At 42.6% G+C, this 27,105-nt stretch overlaps 1 protein-coding gene across 7 annotated transcripts in view; it reads right to left on the bottom strand.

Annotated features, from left to right (window-relative positions):
- Positions 1–27,105, bottom strand: part of LOC142463899 (sperm-specific sodium:proton exchanger-like) — a 956,006-nt gene that overhangs the window by 36,169 nt on the left and 892,732 nt on the right. For all 7 annotated transcript variants that reach the window (XM_075566732.1, XM_075566736.1, XM_075566735.1 and 4 more), the window contains 2 exons: positions 19,622–19,801; positions 8,950–9,087 (listed from right to left, as the gene is read on the bottom strand). In XM_075566732.1, the coding sequence (XP_075422847.1) occupies positions 8,950–9,087; positions 19,622–19,801 (318 nt within the window). The remainder of the gene's footprint in view (positions 1–8,949; positions 9,088–19,621; positions 19,802–27,105) is intronic.

The raw sequence follows: 27,105 nt of genomic DNA, 5'->3' as shown, positions 1-27,105 counted from the left end.
GCGTTCCACTAAAGCGACCAACTGCTATGCGCTTTGGGGGTCATTCTGGCTGACCCACTTCTGAACGGTGCGAGGAAGATCCCTCAGGAACCGGTCTATGACGACCCTTTCGACGACGGCGGCGGCTGTACATTCGTCAGGCTGGAGCCATTTCCGTGCAGAGTTGATGAGGTCGTAGATTTGGGAGCGGGGAGCCTTTTCTGCATCGTAACGCCAGGAGTGGAACTGCTGGGCCCGAACTGCGACAGTGACACCTAGCCGTGCCATAATCTCAGCCTTCAGGGTTTCATAGTTTTCCGCCTGCTCTGGATCCAAATCATAATAGGCCTTCTGCGAGTCCCCCACCAGGAAAGGAGCAATTATTCCAGCCCACTGCTCAACTGGCCACCCTTCGCGCACTGCGGTGCGCTCGAAAATTGACAGGTACGCCTCAACGTCATCGTCCATCGTCATCTTCTGAATAAGGTGCGATTTTACCTGGTGAGCGACCTGTGGAGCCACGCTAGTCTGGGCGGTAATTTTCTCCCCCAAGACTCGGAGCTCTCGGTGTAGGCAAAGTTGCGCCTCGTGTTGTTCTTCCTTTAGCGTCTGATGTAGGGACACCGCCATCTGCTTTACTAACGCCGCAGTACTTTACGTTTGTGACTTTGCAATCTGTTGTAAGCTCTCATGATGGGATTTTGACATCTCCTGCAAACCCCGCAACAGAATAGCAGCAGTTTCTGTTTGCTTGTACTGGAGCGAGGATAGAAACGCCTCCATTTTCCACTTTCACTGCCTTGTGGACGGCCAGCATTCTCCACCAATTGTGATGTCCCCACCACGCTGCAGTCTCTTTTATCCAGATCAAAGGCAGGGAAACGTAGTGTTGATGCACAGGAGGGTTTATTTGCCAGGTACAAAGCAGGAACAGGGTTAACTTATAAGATAAAACAGAAACAAAAAGCCTAACTCCTTTTCAGAGTTCTGACTAATACAGCTTAGTCCCTAACTACCAGTGGGGAAAACTAAGTTCTTCCCCCACTTTAGACACTGTACCTGCAGCTTCCATTTGCAGTATCTCTCAGGGCTGTCTGTGTGTGTGCCTTCAGACCAGCACAGCAGCAGCCCAGGAAGCTGTCTGTGCTGCCTTTTAACCTTGAAGCTCATTAATTAGGGCTCAGGTGAGAGTGAAGGGAACACACCCTGGAAGGTGCTGGGTCCTATGTACCTCCCCTCAGACACCTTTTGCTTCAATATATATATATGGGAAGGGAAGAACATCGGCGCAAAACTGCTAACTAAACAATAAAAATTGAGCATAAATGGACTGAGGATATATTGGGAATTGCTGGTTGCTCTGAAATGTAATGAAGAGAAAACAAGTACGTTTTAGTAAAAGTATAAGGGTGGAGGCTCTAAGACAACTCTTAGCTCCCCTATCCAGTATCTACATCCAGCAGAATCTCCTGATCACCCCTGGACAGTATACTCGAATTGCGGCCGTTATCCCGGTTGAGTGACGTCAGCGGGCTAGTCTCGCGAGATCGAAGGAACAACCAGAAAGCACAGGAGAATAGCTGCAGCTGGAGGAGAGCCACTACAGAGGATCTCGGCGTTCCACGTGGAGGACAAACACATCGTGAATCCAGGCAGCAGGACGGAGAGGATTATTATATCCTCTATGCTTGTTAACATCTGCTACTTTGTAACGAGCGATCTACCTTTGCGCATATACTTTTACTAAAACGTACTTCACTATATTTTGTTTTCTTTCATTTCATTTCAGAGCAACCAGCAATTCCCAATATATCCTCAGTCCATTTATGCTCAATTTTTATTGTTTAGTTAGCAGTTTTGCGCCGATGTTCTTCCCTTCCCCTATATATGTGCTATTGTGTATAGCTTAACATTCAGGCAGCAACTGTTACTATTTTTGTTTAATTGCTTTCATTTGCGCACTTAGTATTTTTATAGTTACATATATATATATATATATATATATATATATATATATATATATACATACATATATATATATATATATATATATATATATATACACTTCCTCAGGAAGGTCCCTGTTGAGGACTGAAACGTTGGTTTTGGTGTCCTGCGTTATCTTTAATACAGTTTTTTTCTATACCACTGTGTGCTGTCTCTCTGTCACCGGACCACCGGACCAGTTCTGGATTCTCTGGTAACTATACAAGTTTATTATCTGCTTTATGGGACAAGCATCAGAATTTTGAGAAGGCTAGTGTGCAACACTGTTATGCTCTGGACTGTATATATATAATATATATATATATATATACTTAAGTATATCTTTCTATATATATATATATATATATATATATATATAAACAGAAAAAGAGAGAGAGCGCACGCCCCATAGCATAACACTGTGTGGTTTATTATAAAATAAGGGAAGGGGGGGGGGGGGAATCGCACTCACAAGATAAAAAGGTTTAAAAGGCAGTTTGTGAATTATATCACCACCATCCGGTACTGCTGGGCGAAATCACTTCCAGATCGCTGATCAAGATCATCAGCCCTTTGAGAAAGTCGCAGATTGGTGACGAAACGCGTCAGGGATACTGAGAAGCGCGATTACGTCACGAAGACGCTGCGCACGCGCACGAGGCCATACCCAGCGCGGGAAGATTATAGCGGCCATTCGGAGTGGAGAGCTGAATTTGAACAGCATACAGACGGTATAACGGCGTCCTTATCCGGTCGGCGGTGATCTTGATCAGCGATCTGGAAGTGACTTCGCCCAGCAGTACCGGATGGTGGTGATATAATTCACAAACTGCCTTTTAAACCTTTTTATCTTGTGAGTGCGATTCCCCCCCCCCCTTCCATCCCTTCCCCAATTTTATAATAAATCACGCAGTATTATGCTATGGGGCGTGCGCTCTCTCTCTTTTTCTGTTTGTAGATATCCGTGGAGGTGGTTTATCCCGTGTGAGAGCAGCAGAAGATCCCTTTGCACACATCCTATACCTCCTATTATGGACTGAATATTGAAGGACTGGTTGGATTTTATATTATAACTATATATATTTTTTTTTTTCATTTTTTCATATTTGGTCTATTTTCAGCACTTTTTGCACTTTTTTAGTCATATTTTTCACTATTTGTAATGCATAATCTTATGGTGTCGTTTTAAGGAGAATTTGTTTATCATGTTTAGTATATAACATTCCTATTGCACATTTTTGTTTTTTAAAACACATTTAGGATTTATACACACTTTTAATATATAATATTCAGCACTACAGTTTATTAATATACACAGCATCATAGTATTATTTTGGCGCCACAATTTTTGTTCTTTCATATATATATATATATATATTGTGACAGGATGGTCGTGATAAGTGAGGAGACAACACGTCTTTTCCGGTGAAATAATGCTGATGTGTTTATTTGTCCAAAAATGGTAACTAAACAATGGGTACACTGTCCCTTTAAAATTGAGACGAAACAAAAATCCTAACCCTGGTCGGGGTACTAGCTAAACAAAAGTGCAGGCTAACTATCTGGCTGGCTAGCTAACCTATTCCAGCCCAATAAAGTACAGCAAACGCAGTTGGCTCCTTACCTGGGAGCTTTATTCTTCCCTCTTGGGACAGGATCGCTTTGGGCAGCTTGTGTCTGTCTTAACACTTCCTTTGTCTTCCCTCTATGCCTCAGAGAGAGAGACTGCCGCCCCAGAGGTATTTCCTCTTCCTGTTTTAAAGCAGGTGAAGGAGCTTAATTCAAATCACCTGTGGTCTGCTTGACAAGCTGAGATAACCCCTCGTTTACTGGATAGCATGCATACTGCCATCTCCTATTCACATATGCGGAGTCAATGAACCTGTCACATATCCCCCTTCCCAGCGTAACGTTACTGAGTGGAGCGGCCCGTGCACCGAGACTGTGCACCCTAGAGAGTGCATCAGCATTACCGTGCAGTATGCCTGGCCTATGTTGGATCGTAAAGTTAAAAGGTTGCAACGACAGGAACCAACGGGTAACTCTCGAGTTCTTTTCTTTATTTCTCTGCATCCACTGTAGTGGTGCGTGATCTGTTATGAGTGTAAAAGACCTGCCTAAAAGGTAATATTTCAATGTGTCTGTTGCCCACTTTACGGCCAGACACTCTTTTTCCACTGTGGCATATCTTTGTTCGCGGGGACACAATTTGCGACTTAAATAGAGGACCGGGTGTTCCTCTTCTCCTACAAACTGGGACAGTACTGCTCCGAGACCTACTTCGGAGGCGTCCGTTTGCAAAAAAACCTCCTTTTTAAAATCCGGGGCTACCAAGACTGGGTGACTACAGAGCGTTGTGCGTAGGTCTACAAATGCGGTCTCCGCATTACCGTTCCATTTTACAACCTCAGGTGCCTTTGCCTTTACTAGATCTGACAGCTGTGCAGCCCGGGTTGCAAAATGGGGTATAAATCGCCTGTAGTAACCTACAATGCCCAAAAACGTCCTAACCTGTTTCTTTTTAAGGGGACGGGGCCAACTCTCAATGGCCTAAACTTTATTGAGCTGGGGTTTTACTGTCCCCCTTCCCACAACATAGCCAAGATATTTTGCCTCTGCTAGGCCGACTGAACATTTAGCTGGATTGGCTGTAAGACCCGCCTCCCGAAATGTTCTTAACACTGCTTCAACCTTTACTAGATGTGAGTCCCAATCTGGACTATGAATAACTACATCGTCTAAGTACGCTGAGGCGTAGTTCGAGTGTGGGTGTAGCAACTTATTCATCAATCTTTGGAAGGTTGCAGGCGCCCCATGAAGACCAAAGGGTAAAACAGTATACTGAAATAGACCATCAGGTGTGGAGAAGGCCGTTTTCTCTTTTGCTGACCTCGTTAAGGGGATTTGCCAATAACCCTTTGTAAGATCTAAAGTGGTTAGAAAACGTGCCCTCGCCAACTTCTCAATTAACTCGTCTACCCGTGGCATAGGATAGGCATCAAACTTCGAGACTTCGTTTACTTTTCTGAAGTCGTTACGGAACCGTATTGTCCCATCTGGCTTAGGTACCAAGACAATAGGGCTGGACCATTGATTATGGGACTCCTCAATTATGCCTAGATCTAGCATTTTCTTTACCTCTGACTGAATAGCCCCTCTTCTAGCTTCTGGGATTCTATAAGGTCTTATCTTAATGACTACCCCAGGCTTGGTGACGACATCATGAGAAACCATCCTAGTTTTCCCTGGTACGCTGGAAAAGACATCTCTGTTCCTCTTTACCAAATCTACAGCTTCTCTGTGTTGTTCAGGCGTAAGTTCTGCCGATATTTGAACACGTGGTTCCTCCCCTTTCCTGGATTCGTTAGCTACTACGGACAGACATACCTCTCTATCCTTCCAGGCTTTTAATAGATTTATGTGATAGATCTGCTCGACCTTCCTCCGGGCCGACCTGTTCTAGAACCTCATATGGCCCCTGCCAATGTGATAACAGCTTGCTTTCGGCCGTGGGAACAAGGACCATTACTCGATCCCCTGGTTGGAAGTTACGAACCATAGCCTGTCTGTTGTAAAGGTTCCGTTGGGCCCTCTGTGCCTCTTCTAGATGCTGTCTGACTATGGGGGTAATATGCGCAATATGGTCTTTCAAATCTTCCACAAATTGGACGACATTTTTCCCTGGCACAGCTTGTTGCTCCCACTCTTCTTTGAGGCTATCCAGAATCCCTCTTGGGCGTCTCCCATACAGGAGTTCAAATGGGGAAAACCCCGTAGAGGCCTGTGGTGCCTCTCGGATAGCAAACAAGAGATAGGGCAACAAGGTGTCCCAGTTCTTCCCATCACTAGCGACCACCTTTCTCAACATCATCTTCAACGTCTTATTAAATCGTTCTACCAGTCCGTCCGTTTGCGGATGGTAGACAGAGGTTCTTAGGGACTGTATTTTTAGCTCTACACATAAGTCTCGCATAAGCTTAGATGTAAACGGGGACCCTGATCTGTCAAGATTTCTTTCGGTATCCCGAGTCGGGAAAATACCTGTAACAATTCCTTAGCTATAGCTTTGGAGGAAGTGTTACGTAAAGGTAGTGCCTCTGGATATCGAGTGGCATAGTCTAGGATCACCAGAATGTACTGATGACCCTTGGCAGATTTTTCCAAGGGACCCACTATATCCATGGCAATACTCTCAAATGGGACCTCAATAATAGGCATAGGGATCAATGGTGCCCTCAACCTTGGTCGGGGGGCTGTCAACTGACACTCGGGACAAGAGGCACAGAATCTCTTTACTGCATTATATATCCCTGGCCAGTAAAACCTTTTTAGGATTCTTTGCTGTGTCTTCTCTACGCCCAGATGACCCCCCAACAAATGAGAGTGTGCTAGCTCTAGGACCTTCCTCACTAAGGAACTGGGTACCAACAATTTTTCTATTTCTTGGCCCTCCTCTTGGCTCACATGGTATAACAAGTCATTCTTAATATAGAAATATGGATAGGATTCCTTTGTGGTTCCTTCTACCGGGACCCCATTAACTTCTACCGCCTGGCTAAACCCATTTTTCAACTGGGGATCATTAGCCTGTTCTCTACCAAAGTTAGTTATGGACAGTTCTATATTCCCAAAACCTTCCTCATCGGGAGTTTGGTCGGTTACCTCCACGGGTAACTCATATACCTGAGCCTCAACAGGCCCTGTCTCGGACAACTTTTCTCCCTCTGGTCTCTCTCCGTTAGGAGTAGTGACCAGTGCTAACTGGGGTGGGGGTGTACCTCTTTTTTTTCGGTCCTACGTTCTCGTTTTGACTTAGGGGTTTTAGACACCTCGGCGACTAATTCGGGGTCTGAAAACGGAAAAAGCTCATCTGGAGTAGGATTGTTCAAGGTGAGCTGTCTTTTGATCAGGGTGTCAAAACCAGGGAAATTACAGCCTAACACTAGGGAATGGGGTAACTTTGGTACAACTGATGCCATAGTTTCGATGACTTGCCCCTCGACCTTTACTTTTATCAGAGTCATGGTGTACGGAAGCGTACACCCATGTACACATAATACCCGCAACTTCTCACCCTGGGGTAACCGGAGAGGCTTAACCAACTTCCCGGATACCAAGTTAATATTGCTCCCTGAGTCTACCAGTGCGGAGACTGGTTTTCCATTTAACATCACCGTGGTGAGGAAGTTGTGGGTACGTTTTCCCTCGTGGGTCATACCCACCACTCCACAAAATTCAGATTTCACAGAACCATATGCACACTCCATTGGCTCACACAACTGTGGGCAGTGAGCCTTAATATGCCCCGTCTCCCCACACTCAAAACAAACAATTGGTCCAGTTCGTTCTTGAAACCCTTTCTGAAATCCGGGTTTTCTTCCATCCGTTCAAATCGTGTGAACGGTCATGTGTCCTGGCGCCAGCGCTGGCCTCTACTGGTCGTGTTGGGACGTGGGTTGTAGTTGGTGCGAGTGGAGCGTGACAGTTCACGGGTAGCCAGAAACTGCTCCACTGCGCCTACCATGGCATCACAAGACAGGGGATCTCCCTGTCCCACCCACTGTTGAAGGTCCTGGGGTAACGCTTGAATGAAGCGGTCCAACACCACCATCACCAGGATCCGTGCCGGGCTATGTTCCTCTGGTTTTAGCCACTTGGTCGCTAGGTGAATCAAATCCCATAACTGGGATCTGGGAGGCTTCTGTTCCTGGTATTTCCACTTATGGAACCTCTGTGCACAAACTGCGGGAGTCACACCAATCCGTGCAAGGATTTCGCTTTTCAGACAGTCATAGTCTGCTGTGGCTTCTTCGTCAAGGTCACAATACACTTTTGGGCTTCCCCCAGTAGAAAGGGTGCGATAATCCCGGCCCATTTGGAGCGGGCCCACCTTTCCCGGGAAGCGATTCGCTCAAAGGACCTGAGGTATCCCTCGACGTCATCGTGTGGCGTCATTTTCTGTAGGTACTCGTTCGCCTGGACGGGCCGTGGCGGGGCCGTACTTGACAAGCCCATTTTAATCTGGGTCAGCTGCTCAATCAGCTGCTTCTGTGTGTCTGCAACAACATCAAGCAGGGCTGCAAATAACCGGTTCGTCTCGCGTTGTGCAGCCGTGCTGTCCTGTCCCTGTTTGTTAGCTTCTTGCTGGACAGCGGTGCTGTGTACTAAGGCCTTCACAACGTCCTCCATAGTGGCAGCTACCGTGTGGACAGTTTCCACCAGACGCAATCTGTAGCTCCGCCCCTTTTACAGGGTGTTCGACATCCCACTTCTGACACCACGTGTGACGGATGGTCGTGGTAAGTGAGGAGACAACACGTCTTTTCCGGTGAAATAATGCTGATGTGTTTATTTGTCCAAAAACGGTAACTAAACAATGGGTACACTATCCCTTTAAAATTGAAACGAAACAAAAATCCTAACCCCGGTCGGGGTACTAGCTAAACAAAAGTGCAGGCTAACTATCTGGATGGCTAGCTAACCTATTCCAGCCCAATAAAATACAGCAAACGCAGTTGGCTCCTTACCTGGGAGCTTTATTCTTCCCTCTTGGGACAGGATCGCTTTGGGCAGCTTGTGTCTGTCTTAACACTTCCTCTGTTTTCCCTCTATGCCTCAGAGAGAGAGACTGCCGCCCCAGAGGTATTTCCTCTTCCTGTTTTAAAGCAGGTGAAGGAGCTTAATTCAAATCACCTGTGGTCTGCTTGACAAGCTGAGTTAACCCCTCGTTTACTGGATAGCATGCATACTGCCATCTCCTATTCACATACACGGAGTCAATGACCCTGTCACAATATATATATATATATATATATATATATATATTGATTATAATCCTTCATAGTCTTATTTAAAGAAGTATAAAGGCAAAACCACGAGCAACATAAAAGACTGCTAAACTACAGCACTCCCTTCCACTACAATGCTTCAGTAATTCACTTACTGACGTGCTCTGAATGACATACAGTATGTAAAAAACCTTACCTGATGAGCAATATTTTCCTTGAATGTTTTAATAGCAGTTTTTACTGCAACTGCTAACCATATCTTATATTCTAATGAGGGAAATTCCATAAAGGCATCAAAGGCTTCAAATAAGTTATTCATAGATATAAAACAAGTCTGAAAAAAACAAGATAGATTGGGTTAAAGATTCTCATGTTTTTTTAGTTTTAATAGTTTTTTTTATTTGGTTTACAAGCATTAAACAACAACATTACAACATTACAATACAGAAAAAACAATAAGATATACAGACAAACATACTTTTACACAAAATTATATTTACTATTGCTAATCTTACTTATATTTTCAAAATTCAACACATTAACACAAATAATACAAATAATAATAAAAAGAGAAAACAGATAATAGCATTTTGAAATATTAACATCAAAGTTATCACCACACAGCCTCCCAACAGAATCTGGCATGATTACCTATTTAATATCTCCTCCATCAACCCTGTACTATCATATTTCCTTAAGGGCAAAATTATTTGTCACCCATCACAGTCTGAGGAGACCCCAAGAGGTATGCTCAAATCTAAGGGGCCTATTCTAGTAGCTTCGATAAGTGACTTATTGAGAATTTTGAACACTTCTCAAACAAGTTTGCAAGTCTAGTTATTTAGAAATCTCCGATAACATGCCAAACTCGCTCGAGAAGTGCTTCTTCCCAATTGGTGGCTCGCCTGCACAGCAAACCGAGTGGGAGCTCCAAATATTCAAAAACTCGCATTTTTTGTGAAATCAAGCTGTTCTAGTGGCTCTGAGATTCGCGTTGCGAACTCTGAAGAAAACATTTATTTTTACTGCATCAGATTGAAGCTGGGTTTTTCCAAAATTGACACGCATTAATACCAGCTCAGAGACCCCCGGCTTCAATCCTATGTAATAAAAATACATTTCCAGGCAGCTTCCTTACCATAACAGCTAACAATTAAGGTAATTAAACGGTTAAATACAGTGCCCAGTTTGTTGTGAATAGAGGGGTGGGTGAAGGAGGTATTTGGCACATGGTGGGTGTTTCTGCCTACTGGGAGGCTAGCGGGAGGAGTTAACCCCTTCATTACCATAGCAGTTACTACCGCTATGGTAAGAAAGGGGTTAACCCCTTCAGCTACCCACCCGGTAGGCATAAATACCCACCACGGGCAACTCCAAACTTCACCCACCCCCTCTAGCCCAAATAAACATTATAATACAATACAAAGAACAATACTAGCCAATACTGCCATTGATTTCCTGTATGGTTACCTACATTATGCCCTCAAATGAATCAAAGATAACCTCAATAGAAATGAATGGGCACCCTAAAACCCACCCACTCTACCCCCAACAGTAATGGGCAAAAACTGTTGCTTTGAAGTGGGTGGCCCCTCCTAAGTACCATCTTTTTCCATGGACCTGTGCAGGACATTTCTATTAAGATCATTCTCCCTCCACTGCAGAGGTAAATGAGGATTTTCACAGGTAGTGTTAGGACCTGCATTCTGGTCATGCCGTGAAGTGGCTGCAGGCTTATAACGCTTTGGCCAAAGTGTATAACTAAATGACCGTTACTCATGAGAATACTAATATTTACATATTTAACAATGTATTTTGTCACATTGGATGTAGCATTGGGTATTTTTTGCCTTTTGACATAAATATATATATATATGATGTGGTGGGTTCTGGGGTTAGAGCTTCCAGGGATTGTGTGTTCAAATCCATATTATCCAGAATATCTGAATAATAGCGCATTTGCCCATTAAAAAAAAAATATTATCCCGCCAACATAAACTAAATTAAAGTTGTACTCACCCCTGCCAGGATAAGGACCACCCTTGTTCTCCATGGGCAGCAACAGTAAAATAAACAAACTAGTTGCCACTAACCCCTTAATTAACTTAGCGGTTAATAACTGCTATAGTAATTAAGAGGTTAATCCCCCACCCCGTTACCCACCTAAGGGGCCTAATCACCCTCCCTGGGGCAACTTCTCCTACTCCCACCCCTTCTACCCCCATCACCACACATACAAATTGGCAAAGGCACTAGTTGCCAAAAATGGCTAATAGCACATTTACCCATTTATTTTCAAAACAAAAGAAATACACAATAAAATAACATTAGCATAACAGTACAATACATTACACTTTCCAATAAAACCATTGATTATTACTGTGGTAAACCATGCCCACAATATGGACATGGATTGCCACAATGGAAATGAATGGGCAACCTAAAAAAAAACAAGCACCAAATAAAATACATCACAATGAAATAAAAACAAGCATTTGCAAATAAACCCATTGATTGTCACTATGGTAAACCATGCCCACAATATGGACATGGATTGCCACATTGGCAATGAATGGGGAACCTAAAAAAATACACATTGCAATGAAATAAAAACAAGCATTTGCAAAAAAATGCATTGCTTTTCACTGAGCTTATCTATACACTGAAAGGGGCATAGATAAACATATTGGCAGTCAATGGGCATTCTAAAAAAAAAACAAACAAACATGGGAAGGATGTTGAGCCAGGGAGTAGTCTGATTGCCAATATTTGGATTCAGGAAAGAATTTGGATGATATGTCACTGGAGATTTTTGTTTCCTTCCTCTGGATCAAGGTACTGTAAATACAAATATAGGATAACGTATCTGTTGTCTAAATTCAGCATAGGTGAAAAAGCGAGTGACGCCGCGGTCACGACTCCTCTAAACAGCCAAACGAAACGCGTCAGAGGATGACTATGGCTGCTGTTCACTTGTTTGTTCAATAAAGTTTTTTATTTTTTCTACATGCGTTTGGCTGTTTAGAGGAGTCGTGACCGCGGCGTCACTCGCTTTTTCACCTATCTCTTCTACTTCCTGCTGGAGCACACGAGGACACCACCGTACAGCAGACCGCTGAGCAACCCCTCAACCAGCACTCTGGCAGTTCACACAAGGAGTCGTGAGTACTGACCGCTGGGTTTAGTCCGGGACACAGGGCGTGGGTGAGGCATATTGCTACTGGTTGGGGTTTATTTTCGGGCATTTCCCTGGACGTGAATACAAAAGAGATGGGGGAGCACAATGGTCGGAAACAGGCAGTGTTATATAACTAATAGTTACTTTTTTCTAAGGTGAAGCAATTGTAACCTGAGTAGGTGTGGTAGCTCAGGTGTCTAATGTCTAATTGGGAGGGTGGACACACATGAGTGTATGTGTGTTGGTGTAAAAGTGGAATAAAGGTATATAAGACTTACACAGCCTCGTGTAAGCCCAGTCGCATCAGAGTTTCTTTAGGAGTCCCGTGTGCTTCTGATGAGGCTTTTCTTCTTGCGATGCTGGTTCTTCTTCTTGTTTTACAGTCCACTTCCTTCTTTGGTTCACAGTGCCGCTCCAGGGGAAATTTCCTCTCGTGTAAACAAAAAGGAGGATAGGGTTAACACATATAATTGTATACACGTCAATGAGGGGGGGGGGGGGATGGTGTGTTTATAAACCACCAAGATTTGTATTCTATATAATATAGTTTAGCACTCACACGGGCTAGTGTGAGTGTAATCCTATCTTGGTATCTTGTTCAAAAGAAGTTGCCCAAATCAATATCAGGTAATGAAAGGGTAGGGTATGAAGGTATTAATAATAAATATATCACAATACTCACACGGGCCAGTGTGAGTACACACTTCTAGCGGTATCTTGTTCTTTTGTTCCAGTAGTCACCGATGGTGAAGATGGGGTTTAACAAATAAAAGACACTAATGTCTGGGGGGTAAAAACTATCTTTAATAAAAACATGAAAAATAAGAAAAATAAAAACAGAAACAAACTCAGAATACAAACGATTCTGTGGAAGGTGAATGCAAGGGGTAGGCAGTGTGGTGTATAGTTGTAGGGGGTCTCTCTCTTCCGCGTCCGGATGGAGAGCTGCAACTTCACCTCTGCCTCCTCTGTAGTGTGCTTTAAAATGTTCCAGGTAAAGAGCAACGCGTTTCGTCCAGGTACTGGACTTCCTCAGGCTCTGTGTATGTGGTACTCCTATTCCCAGCTTCTTTTATTCTAGGTTTGGCCAATCGTGGCTTAGATGTGGTCTCCGTTCCGCTTTCTGATGCGACGCGGCGTCGCCATCTTGTGAAGTTGCGCGCGCATCCCATCCTCTATTGGTGTTGCGCGTGTAATGAATTCTGGTCATTAATAAAGTTATTCATTGTTGAGGGGTCGCGTGTCTTGCTGTCATAGGCAAGGCAGCCCCATGTCCTTAGTAGTGTCCGTGGATGTCTCAATAAAGTTTATTATTGAAAAAAAGATTTCAAATTGAAAAAAATGAAAAAATGACGATGGGAAAGTTACGCACATATTCCCCTGCATGCAGTATAAATGTGTGCTCTATTGAGGATCTTTATGTGTTTCTCCTTATGTTGTGAAGTCTCAAAAGGGATAAAAATAACATAGAGGGTGTCAAAGATATACCTAAAGTTGCTGCTACATAAGATACATTATACTGTACCATATGTCTCTCGATGTGTGATTAAATAAAATAGTATATTTATAATAAATAATGTGTTTTTATTGTGTATTCATTTTATAAAAAAGGGGTGGTCTTGTTTTTAAATTTAAAATGAAAGATATGATACAATATTGATTTTATCGATTTATAAATAGTGTATGCTCTAGTGTGAATTGCCTAATAAGGTGATAGACATAGTTGAGTCTTGTGTTGATAAAAAGTGATTGGTGTTTAAAGTGCAAGGTGTTTAGGCTTAATTTGATTAAATTAAATTAATTGATCTGTTTGTAAATTAATTGAGATAGTTTGTGGATCAATAAGGAATGTATAAAAAATGTATAAAATATGTTATCATTTTAATAAAAGTGAGTAATTTAAATATTTAAAGTGCAGTGTGATTAGGGTTACTTATGTGAGATTAATTCAAATATCTATTCAAAATTGGTGAAAATGGTGTTGATAGTGATATTCCACGATTTAATATTGAGCGACATGCTAAATTGAAATCCTATGTGAGTAAGTATGACGGGTGGGATATCATGTTCTAAGTGTGTGCCATCCAAGTTTAAAATGGACTACTGAAAAGGGTGAGTAGAATTGATAATGCCTGAAGCAAGCTAGTATATATATTTAGACAAAAAATATGTCTAAAAATGAAAACAACAAACAATGTCTAAAAATGAAACGGGAAAATGGTCTCTATCCTTGATAGATCGGTGCAAAAAAGGGGGGGTATTCCATAAGATAAAAAATAGTAATGTTCTACGTTTTTTAAAAACATTGTGGTTAAAACAGTCCAATCCTAATGAACAGAGGGAATTTCGAAGTCTTGAGTGAAAGTATCTGTTTATTGGAGGAAAAAGGTAGATTAGTTATTGCCATGGATTAAACATAGATGTTGTCCAGAGGGTGGAGTATGTGGGCCGTAGCCTGGATGCTCACATAAATGCCCCCAGATCTATGTCTATGTTGAGCCCTCTGGGTATCAATGTCTTTAATTTGTATATCCAGAAGGTTTCTCGTTGGCAAAGTTTACGTAGGCGATCCCCACCTCTCCAATTAACGTCTACCCTCTCTATTCCTTTATATGTTAGAAGGTTTGGGTTGCCTTCATGGAATAAACTATAGTGCTTGGAAACGCTATGTGTCATTAGCTGTCTTTTAATATCCTCTGTTCATTAGGATTGGACTGTTTTAACCACAATGTTTTTAAAAAACGTAGAACATTACTATTTTTTATCTTATGGAATACCCCCCCTTTTTTGCACCGATCTATCAAGGATAGAGACCATTTTCCCGTTTCATTTTTAGACATTGTTTGTTGTTTTCATTTTTAGACATATTTTTTGTCTAAATATATATACTAGCTTGCTTCAGGCATTATCAATTCTACTCACCCTTTTCAGTAGTCCATTTTAAACTTGGATGGCACACACTTAGAACATGATATCCCACCCGTCATACTTACTCACATAGGATTTCAATTTAGCATGTCGCTCAATATTAAATCGTGGAATATCACTATCAACACCATTTTCACCAATTTTGAATAGATATTTGAATTAATCTCACATAAGTAACCCTAATCACACTGCACTTTAAATATTTAAATTACTCACTTTTATTAAAATGATAACATATTTTATACATTTTTTATACATTCCTTATTGATCCACAAACTATCTCAATTAATTTACAAACAGATCAATTAATTTAATTTAATCAAAATAAGCCTAAACACCTTGCACTTTAAACACCAATCACTTTTAATCAACACAAGACTCAACTATGTCTATCACCTTATTAGGCAATTCACACTAGAGCATACACTATTTATAAATCGATAAAATCAATATTGTATCATATCTTTCATTTTAAATTTAAAAACAAGACCACCCCTTTTTTATAAAATGAATACACAATAAAAACACATTATTTATTATAAATATACTATTTTATTTAATCACACATCGAGAGACATATGGTACAGTATAATGTATCTTATATAGCAGCAACTTTAGGTATACAGTATCTTTGACACCCTCTATGTTATTTTTATCCCTTTTGAGACTTCACAACATAAGGAGAAACACATAAAGATCCTCAATAGAGCACACATTTATACTGCATGCAGGGGAATATGTGCGTAACTTTCCCATCGTCATTTTTTCATTTTTTTCAATTTGAAATCTTTTTTTCAATAATAAACTTTATTGAGACATCCACGGACACTACTAAGGACATGGGGCTGCCTTGCCTATGACAGCAAGACACGCGACCCCTCAACAATGAATAACTTTATTAATGACCAGAATTCATTACACGCGCAACACCAATAGAGGATGGGATGCGCGCGCAACTTCACAAGATGGCGACGCCGCGTCGCATCAGAAAGCGGAACGGAGACCACATCTAAGCCACGATTGGCCAAACCTAGAATAAAAGAAGCTGGGAATAGGAGTACCACATACACAGAGCCTGAGGAAGTCCAGTACCTGGACGAAACGCGTTGCTCTTTACCTGGAACATTTTAAAGCACACTACAGAGGAGGCAGAGGTGAAGTTGCAGCTCTCCATCCGGACGCGGAAGAGAGAGACCCCCTACAACTATACACCACACTGCCTACCCCTTGCATTCACCTTCCACAGAATCGTTTGTATTCTGAGTTTGTTTCTGTTTTTATTTTTCTTATTTTTCATGTTTTTATTAAAGATAGTTTTTACCCCCCAGACATTAGTGTCTTTTATTTGTTAAACCCCATCTTCACCATCGGTGACTACTGGAACAAAAGAACAAGATACCGCTAGAAGTGTGTACTCACACTGGCCCGTGTGAGTATTGTGATATATTTATTATTAATACCCTCATACCCTACCCTTTCATTACCTGATATTGATTTGGGCAACTTCTTTTGAACAAGATACCAAGATAGGATTACACTCACACTAGCCCGTGTGAGTGCTAAACTATATTATATAGAATACAAATCTTGGTGGTTTATAAACACACCATCCCCCCCCCCCCCCCTCATTGACGTGTATACAATTATATGTGTTAACCCTATCCTCCTTTTTGTTTACACGAGAGGAAATTTCCCCTGGAGCGGCACTGTGAACCAAAGAAGGAAGTGGACTGTAAAACAAGAAGAAGAACCAGCATCGCAAGAAGAAAAGCCTCATCAGAAGCACACGGGACTCCTAAAGAAACTCTGATGCGACTGGGCTTACACGAGGCCGTGTAAGTCTTATATACCTTTATTCCACTTTTACACCAACACACATACACTCATGTGTGTCCACCCTCCCAATTAGACATTAGACACCTGAGCTACCACACCTACTCAGGTTACAATTGCTTCACCTTAGAAAAAAGTAACTATTAGTTATATAACACTGCCTGTTTCCGACCATTGTGCTCCCCCATCTCTTTTGTATTCATTAACTATAAGGGTCCTGGATAGATCCTGCTGGGGTTCCGAGTCACAAGAGGATACCACCCGAAAACCATTTACAGGCAGTATTACACCATTCTTTTTCTACTTCTGCACATTAGATATAACAAAGAGAGATAGCGCCCGGGTACCTTCGCAAACATTTCCCTGGACGTGCCCGCAGGTATCTCCCCCGGTTAAAAGCCCCCCGCCCTGCTTTAGTCTGCACGGCTAAATCTGGGTTGCTTATTGTCTTTACAATTTAAAGGATGTCCACCTCTTGCTACCAGGGACTTGCATAAATTGAACCACCACGGTTTTGGTAGCCACAGTATCCCGAGGGGTTCGCTCCCCTATTTCTTGTCTATAAATTCAGCATAGGTTGACCTTGATAGACGTACAGTATGTCTTTTTTCAACCTCATCTACTATGTAACTGTAACACAGTTCCCCCTCCCCCGCCCCCCCAATCGCAGCTAGGGTGCATGTGCGGAGAAATCTATATGTATTACCCGGTGTGGTGCTTTACCTGTTAGGCTCACAGGAGGCTTGAGCCTCCACCAGTGAGAGCCTGGGGTATCCTCTGGAACAATAATATATATGGTACTGCGCCTCCACCTGCGATGGCTCCCAGCAGAGCGGGAGTTGTTCCTCGCAGGACACATTCAAATGAACACATACACTACATGTAAAATAGCAACGGTCTTTACTATACAATATGATCACACTTCTCACTCTGTAAACTCTATAATAGTAATAGCACAACTACCCAAAGCGCCAACGCAGGGCACAACCCTCCACCGTGTCCCCACACCGTGTCCACTGTCCCACACCCAAACCCCAAGTGTGTGGCGACCGCACGGCCCACAAGTATGAGGATGTTATAGATGGTGCACTTAGGTGTAGGGTTACCTGCTGAGTGCTCCTGCACTCGGACCTGCAGACAATCTTCTCAAAGGCTCCGCCACCGCGATGCCTTCCACGACGCTCCTCCGGGGCAATCCCACCTGGATAGATATGACGGTCTCTGCACTTGCAGAGAGTGATTCACTGCAATCACTGGCCAGGATATTCCTCTTCCTGACTGGACCTTCACTTGTCTGGGTTCTACAGGACCCTGTCCCTATCTAAGGGGAGCCCCTGTAGTAACCTCAAGCTGAGGTGAATGGGGTCTAGCTGGGGCCTAAGGGGGATGTCTGGCCTAGTGCATGAGCCACTGGCTCCATACACATACCCACCCTCCTCTGTCTTCAACTGATAACTCACTGCAGCACACAACAATGTATCCTTTCCTGCAGGGGAAGCTCTAAGCCCTATTGGCTGCTGTTGCATCACATGTGCTTCAGCCTCTGGGGCTGCTGGGAGTTGTAGTTCCCCAGGGGCCTCTTTAACATTAGGACCATGTACGCTATGGGTACTGCGCCTGTGCGAACTTCTAATGGCCGTCGGTAACTGCGCATGCGCGACTGTGGGCCGTCCATGCGCTACGGAGCGGCTCTGCTGCCACTTCTCCTTCACTAAAATGGCCGCTGCATCGCTACTGCGCATGCGCAAACCTCTGTACATGCGCGGACACAACCAAGATGGAGCCCCCGGTGATGCGATTGCCCCCACAGCAGCAACAGCCCCCACCGGAGCGAGGGTAAGGGGGACCAGGGGGGACCCTGCTACATAACTATGTATATAACTTTGTAACTAGATGTACGAGATGTGTAAGGCATTCTGTGTTTCTGGGACATTGGTCTAATTTGGAGGACAATCTGTTTCCGCATCCGGTTTATGAGAATCCTCATTGCTTCGCTCCTCGTGGAAGACACGATCCACGTAGTGAATGCTGTTATATGTTTGGGACTCACGTGGCTATTGCTTTGTCTAAAGCAGAGGTTCGCAAACTGGGGGGGGCACGGGCGGTTGCAGAGGCCCCGCGCTCTTCCCCAAGGCATTTCATATAATGCAGGGGGATCACGTGAGGCCTCTGCAACTCTCAACTTACCTTGATTTGCCATGGCAATGCAGTGTTAAATGACGCCATGGGACCATGTGACGTGATGTCACATGAGCCGTTGCCATGGCAACGCGATGGCAAATGACGCCGCAGGGTCATGGCGTGACGTCACATGACCCTCGCACGCCTGAAAGCAAGGGGGGGGCCCAGCGCAAATAGTTTGCACACCCCTGGTCTAAAGTACTGGTTTTAAATTGTATGTTTGGCAATCTGCATTTTTATTTTTTATAAGTTCTTGAAAACTTACCTTGGTGCACTTTGTCTTCTTCTTGCAGTTCATATACACAGCATTGCATAGTTGGAAAGGGGATATACAAAATGATTTAAATAAATTATTACGAAATTGTGCCTCTTTGTCTGCTAAACGAATAAAGGGCTGCCCACTACACATGCAGCTAATGTCACTCCCGCTGGCTTATTGCAGTGGTATATACTGTGCACACTGCAGCCTCGTTTGAGAATGGGGATGGGGCTAAGATACTATTTCACATGCAGGAGCACACCAACGAGGGCAATAACATTAGCTGCATCTGTACGTGTTTTCTATTTTGTCTTTTTCTGATCAGTAAGATGCAATGCCTTTGGCTAGAAATGCTAAGATTCCTTAGATTTCAAAAACTACCCAAAATCTAATATGCATTTTAGTTACACAGTATGACAGGTACAATTACAGCTCACAAAATCACAATAAAAACACAATAATGTCCAAATTAGTTTTTTTCACTCTTACCTGAACAGCAGTCTCACATGTAATAGTGAATTCCATGACTTGGTTAGTGAGACAATTTACTTCTCCAAAAATCGCCCCACTGCATCTGTAGTCGGTATAGGGAGTCTCTGCTAATTTAGTATCTGTCTCTTGCCCATCAGCATCCTTGTAATGTCCAAAATCAGGATTGGAACCACATAGCTGTTATAAACAGAAAACAAAAAAAAAATCTATTTAATACTTCAAGAAATTAGGAGAAATCCCACAATGATATTAATATCCTTAAGACCAATTTACTTTAAGGTTATAATCCTGAGTTAATAGAAAACCTTGTAGTATTCCCTGACTGCACAGTATTTCCCCAAATCTATTACTGCAATTAAACTAGCTAAAAGTAAAAACAATGTGAAAAATTGCCAAGCACATGAAAAAGATGAAAGGTTGAAAAAGTGCCATTTAAAAGATGAGTTTAGGAATTGCTACTTTCCAAATTAACTACATAAAAATATGATCTGTTTATCTTATTTTGGCTCTCAGAATGGGTGTTCTGGTTTCACCAGAATATTACATAATTTACAATATGTTATTACAAATGACATTTTTTGTTATGGAGAGTGGAGGTAGGGGCAGGAGGGGCCCTGATGGTGCCCCTCCTGTGAGACTGAGGAGGGTTTTTTCAAGAGACTCAGTTAGCAGTGGAGGTACCATAAAACAGCAGGAATAGCAGCAGATGTTCCAATTGCTTTTTCTGGTAGGAATAGCAGTGGTCCTGTGGCTGCCCCCATTCCCCTGTAGTGGTCTCCATGTCTCAGGCCTATTTTTACCAGTTTTATTATACAGTTGTGGCCATTCAATCATAACTACTGTATGGAAATTTCATTGAGGTAAACCAATGAAACAAACAAACAAACAAACAAACAAACTAAAAACAGTAAATTAAATATAACAAGAGCTAATAAACTGTACACTGTAATGTAAAAATAAAGTGCACTATATATTGCTGGTGAGAGAAAAAGAATCCAAGGTGGATTCCGAGTGAAGTACCCTGTCTGACGCCCACTTGGAGGCAAAATCTGACACTGTCCTAGTGGACTGGTGTGGGTATACTCTGCCATGGATACGGGAGCGCACCACAGTGTCCATCTGCATGCCACAGGCCTATTTTAATCTGATTAAAATGGATTGGCTGTCAAAGACGGACAATCAGAGGAATGGCAATATAATTGCTTTGAATATAAATAACCAGAAAAATAATAATCAAGTAAAACCAGGTATAAGTGCAAATGAGGGGATACCAAGCAGAGCATCCTGCCTGAAGCCCACTGAGATGTAAACTCGGACTCAGCTTGGGTGTATTCTGCCCAGATAAGGGAGCATATTAGAACCCAACTGATTGGTTGGCAAAGCTGAGGAACAGTAATCTCACAGGTCCTGGGAACAAATGAGAAAATAAATAACCAGATAAACAAATAAAAAAATAAAACCAGTTATAAGTGCACTGTAAAACAAAATAAAGTGCACTAAGTCAGGGAGATTAATGTAAAAGAATCCATGTTGGGGACACCGAGCAGAGCACCCCGCCTGACGCCCACTGGGAGGAAAACACTGACACTCTCCTAATGGACTCAGCTTGAGTATACTCTTCCTGGATAAGAGAGCACACCAGTGCCAGTCTACTTGTCTCATGAACCTTCTGCTCCTACTGTAGTTCAGCCTATGTTAGAGGAAAAGGTTGCGTCTGCGTTGAACTTGGGGGGGGGGGGGGGGGGCGGGAGGGCAATAATTTCACGTGTTCCAACTTTGCTCTGTGGAAGCTCTGTGTTAGAGGCAACAGGTAGTAGTAAGCATTTTGAAGCTATTGTCCATTTGTTGGAGAGTGAGTTTCTACAGAGCCCCCTTTGTCAGTAGCTTTTTGTTCTGTCTCATTGATTGTATCTATTTAGCGAAAGAGTTTGTTGATGCTTCAAGTGCCAAAGCCCTCTCTCTTCTCAAGAAAATTGACAGAGAACTCTTGCCTTTGTTGGGCTGTTAAGCTATCAAGTTGTCTTCTTCTAATTTCTCATTTGCCATTTGTTATCCAAACCGTCTCAGGAATAATCACCCATAGATTAGGGAGGACCTTATTGGTGCGGTCAGCAGGTGTATGATCGACACCGATGAAGCGGTGACGTCATCAGGGAAGCGTCTGATCACTTGCAGCCAAGAGGGGGGAGAGAGACGCAGATCCGGCACTGCTGAAGCCGAGTTGTTTGAATACATGTTGCGGATGGCATTCTTGTAATCGTTTGGAAATGCATGATACATTGTAAGTGTGTTTTGCCCTTATTTTAACTTTTTTAGTAAAGTGTTGCTGTATTGCACCATTTTTTCCTATCTTTTATTCTGGGTATATCTGTTGGATGATTGTGGTGTGAGAATCCACCTAGTCTGATACATTGGAGGCATTCAGAGCACCACGTGGGGTCCGTGGAGAGAAGCCGTTTGATAAAGCACAGATAGTATCCACCGAATGCAACAATTTACCAGTCTGTTGTGCAACTACAACACACATCACTGCGAAATGCTCAAAGAACTAGATTGGTCATCACTAGAGTCTAGGCGCAAAGTTCACCTTTCCTGTCTCACCCTCAAATACTTTCTGGACAAGCTACCCAGCTACCTGAACAAGCTCCTCACCCCTAAAACATGCAGTACCTATCACCTGAGATCAGACTCCAAAAGACTATTCATGGTCCCAAGACTCAACAAAGTATCCGGACGTTCCTCCTTCTCCTTCCGTGCACCCCAAAACTGGAACAACCTACCAGAGACTCTCATATCCACTACCAGCTTACGTTCTTTCAAATCTAAGGCTGTCTCACACTTTAATCTGGTCTGTAACTGTTTCATACGCTCATAATATATATTTTCTTTAACTGTGCATGCAATGTCTTGTATATAATGTATACCTTGTTCATTTATGTAACTGTATTTGTAACTATGTATTATTTTGTTTTACTCTGTGCCCAGGACATACTTGAAAACGAGAGGTAACTCTCAATGTATTACTTCCTGGTAAAATATTTTATAAATAAATAAATAAATAAATAAATAAAGCACAGATAGTATCCACCGAATGCAACAATTTACCAGTCTGTAAGTAGGCAATTTTCTCCTGCTAAGAAGAGTCCATATTGATCCTGGGTACTGCGCAATGGTCTGCTGTCTTTTCTTTTCATGACAGGAGAACCCACACCAAGAAAAAGGCTTCCCAGGACTGCAACATTTGGACAATTGGGCCACTACCCTTTCCACTTATTCCATTGGGACATTGCACTTTGGACATTATATTTGGTATTTAAGTATCTTTATTATTTAAGCGCTGGGGACTGCATTTGTTTTCCTTTCTTTCCATGTAACAAGTCCATCTGAGAGTACTTGTGTGCTAGATCTCTTTGGCAGCTATCATAATTGAATCTCTCTTCACATAGGGAATCATTATTTATTCACTCTATATTCACTGTTTAATTGTCAAAAACACATACAGCCGCGGCCGCTTTTATTTTAACACTTCTCGGTTATTTTCCGGTGACTTTTTTAGAATGCCACGCGCTTGACCGCGTTCATGCCGTATTCATGCCGCATTCATGCCGGCCGTCACCCGCGCTTGATCTGTTTAATGACAATGCACAGTGTCTGGTGTTCTATTGTCCAGAGATTTCCGAGATGAGTACACCACTGCAGTACGTGTTCAAAAAGCCCAACATAACCTACGCTTATTTAATATGGTCTGCAATTAATGCAGCAGATGATAAGATGGCCATAGCTGGTCAAATTTATCAATATTTTATCGAAAATTATGACTTTTACAAATTTTCACCAGATGCTCGTGTGTGGAAGCGTGCAATAAGGAAAAAGTTATGTATCGATCCGTGTTTTTTTTGTATTGATCCCGCACCCGGAGATAGAGGAGGGTATTGGTGTGTTGTGCTAGATTTTTCCAGTATCTTTGATCACGGAGACTTCAAAAGGCGAAAGGTCATGGTAAAACCAACTAAGAATCGTCAGTCCCAGGCAAGCAATGCGCCAGCACCAGCACCGGCTTCCAATAATGGTCCGACCGTCAGTGAAAACCTGCTGACCGGCAACTCTTGCTGTCTGTCCCCGCCTGGATACCTGCAGCCTGAGCAGGATTTCACGTACAGATACCAGCAAGATTGCATGTACCAAAAAGATTTCCAGCTTCATCAGCTGTCAACTACAGGTGTAGCAGGCCCGCTGTCACCTGTCAACTACGTGTATAATCAAGAATACGGGACTGGTGGCAGTGGCTCGCGCCAACTGATTGGCAAAGTCTATGGTGAGTACGGCTGCCGTTTTTTATTCTTTTTTTGAAATATCAATATCAATGCACAGTCAAGAGATTCTCTTGTAATCAATCGCTTTGCTTATGGTTATTTAGTTCTATTATTTTAGTCACAATTCGCGAAAATGTAGTCCAGCAATATCATTGGCTGAGCAGCTTCTACAGTAGATACTGAACAATTGGTGGACAGCTAGGCGCACGCGCCTACTGTATATCTCATTGGGACCTTGTTGAAACGCATATGCGTGTCATAACATCTAGGCGCATGCGTGTATGTGAACAAGAGATGCCCCCGAGAAAATTATTGTTGGGACTGACCGAGGGGACTGTGAGGACTAAGTGTGGGAACTTCTTCAGGGGGGTGACTAATTTGAACCAACCATTACAGTAATACTTTTATTTTTCCTCAGAAAAGAAACTTTGTCATCAGGCGGAGAACGGCAAATGGAGGGATTTCGATGAATAATGTCGCTTTTTGTAACGATGCTTGCACATTGCTGAATCTGATTTAAAAATCCACGTACTGGAGGCAACAATCTAGTGGATTAGGATAGAATAACTGTGAGCTTTATAGAAAACCTGAAACAGTATGCTGTTTTTTTCATACAGTATACAATACTTTTCTACATACTTACTGTATAATAAACCCCAAAAATAAAAAGTATGCATTTATTCTACATGTATTACAGTATGTGTATTCTATACCCGTACATTATGTATTGTTTTATTACTGTTTTGATGTAATGCACATGCCTACAGTATACAGTACAGTATGCCTCATGGAACCTTGTTGAAACGCAAAACTCTTGTGTTTACTACTGTACATTAATTAACCAACCATTACTTACTGTACAGTTCTGTATGTTTTAGAAACACTGTATTTTGTTATAAAAGGAGACACAGTGAAACAATTTAAAACAATCAACATTTTTTTATTGGAGTACAGTAAGTCAAAACATTCACAGGTGTATGGTGTAAGTAAAAACATTAATTTATTAATACAATTTAAAACAATCAACATTTTTTTTATTAGTGGAGTACTGTAAATCAAAAATGAATCAACATTTGAACAGACGACCAATCATGCAGCGAATTTGATCCCCACCAGTCTGTCCTTCCAGGGACGATGCCGTGTATGCCGCAAAATGCCATTTATGGAGTCTCTCACGATTTTCATTAAATGATCTGTAATGGAATGATAGCACTGCAATTCCTCTACAATAGTCTTTCTTAAATTTTCAGGAAGAGCCTTTTTGACGAGACTCCCTTCGTAATTGACATTGCGGGCCAACCCGTAGTACAACTAGTAGCTCACGTGGTGCTTGAAAATGTACATGGCATGTTTCTGGGCTATACCACCCCTTCCAAACCTATACTTGTACCTGAGTTGCTGGGACAGGTCACGCAAGATGATGTCGGGCACCGTCTCAATGCAAGCATGTGTGGGTGGGATTCTGGGAGTGGGTGTGCTTCTGGGAGCGGGTGTGCTTGTGGCAGTGAGCAAGGGTAGGTGTTCTGGGAGGATGCTTTCTTCCTGTCTTAGTCGCCTTGTCTGTGTTGTCTCCTGGCGTGGTCTTGACGGTGTTGTCATGTCATCCTCGTCAACAGCATACATGAACACATATTCTTCTGATGGAGGGGGTGCGCTTGGTGATGGAAGGTTGAAGGTCCCATCCATCCCATCCATGCCACCCTCCTGCTCCTGCGTCCGACATACAGGGGCAGGAACTCCAAGCAAATTATGTATCCCCGCTATGTCAGTCTCTATCTTCTCCATGCGCTTATCCATCTTCTCCGTCTGCTTAGCCATCTTCTCCATCCGTTGATCCATATTTAGCATGGTCTCTAAAAGAAGATCTATCTTTACCAGCATAGAGTTCTCAGGGATATCGACACTTAACCCATTCAGCATGCGGTCTAACGAGCTGGATCTTGTGCATGGGGTGCTGTGGACATCTGAGTGGATGGGTGCTGAAGCGGATGAGATAGGGGTTCCCTGGAGAGAAGCGGCAGCCTGGAGTGAAGGAGAAGGTGTCCTGGGGGTTACCTGGAGAGAAGCGGCAGCGTCGTCGAGGAGTGCAGGAGAAGGTGAAATGTGGGTTCCCGGGAGAACAGCGGCTGCATCAATGGGTGGCTCCCATATGTTTTGCTTTAATGATATATCAGCCAATTTCTTCTGGACATAATAAGGCTTCTTAAAAGCCTTATCCTTTGGAGTCGTCAGAAGGTTTTCTTTATTAGAAGAGAGTGGGGTCCTGCGTCCATAGAATCGGGGTTGATCCATGGATGCAGATGGTATAAAGCACATTGCAGTAACTGGACAAAAGCAAGTTCAGATACAGATCAGAGTGTGGTGGGCTATGCAATTTGAGTCACCTTTTATACACTGTGTCCCTTTTGTGATTGAGGTGCAGGTGTTAAAAGTGTGCGTACTCTAATGTGCACTACAATTTTCTTTTTGCGTGCATGGCCACGAGGTGCAGGTGTTAAAAGTGGGCGTACTGTAATGAGACCCATTAAAGTATAAATAAACCATCCATTTTGTTGATTCACTGCACATTGAATAAACTCCGACTCAACATCGAATATACATTCTTGTGCTTGTATTTCTTTCTACACGCAGCGATGCCTGTTAAAAAGATTTCAAAGGATCTCAGCATGAGAATAAAGGATATGTACACGAGAGGACAACGAATTTCAGATATTCAACGCTGGTTAAGAACTTCTGGCCTCATTATACCAGCAGCCACCGTGAGCTATCATGCCCACGGTAAGACCAAAAAATTCAAGAAGGCACCAACGGTAACTACCGCGTAAGTAAAGTATTTTGAATATGTTTTCTTTACCGTGCAGTACTGCAATAGCACTTTTATTGGTTAGATGGCTTATTGTTTTTAACAGAACCATTTTCCTAGCAATTATTAGATATACTGTACAATTTGTTTTTGTGTTGCACCTCCTTCCTCAATTATATAATTACATTCTTACATTCTTATAATCAATTCTATTTCTACAGTATTTCAAACTGAGTTGCACCTCTTTCCTTAATTATCACTCACTTCATTATTACTCATTATGACTCACGCACTCACTTCAAGCCAGAAAGCTATCCATTACAAATGAATGGTGTGAGAGAGGTGTAGATAAGAAGTTGAAATCC

Source organism: Ascaphus truei, chromosome 12 (genome assembly GCF_040206685.1).
Source record: "Ascaphus truei isolate aAscTru1 chromosome 12, aAscTru1.hap1, whole genome shotgun sequence".
Lineage (NCBI taxonomy): Eukaryota > Metazoa > Chordata > Amphibia > Anura > Ascaphidae > Ascaphus > Ascaphus truei.
This window is presented reverse-complemented; position numbering and strand designations above follow the sequence as displayed.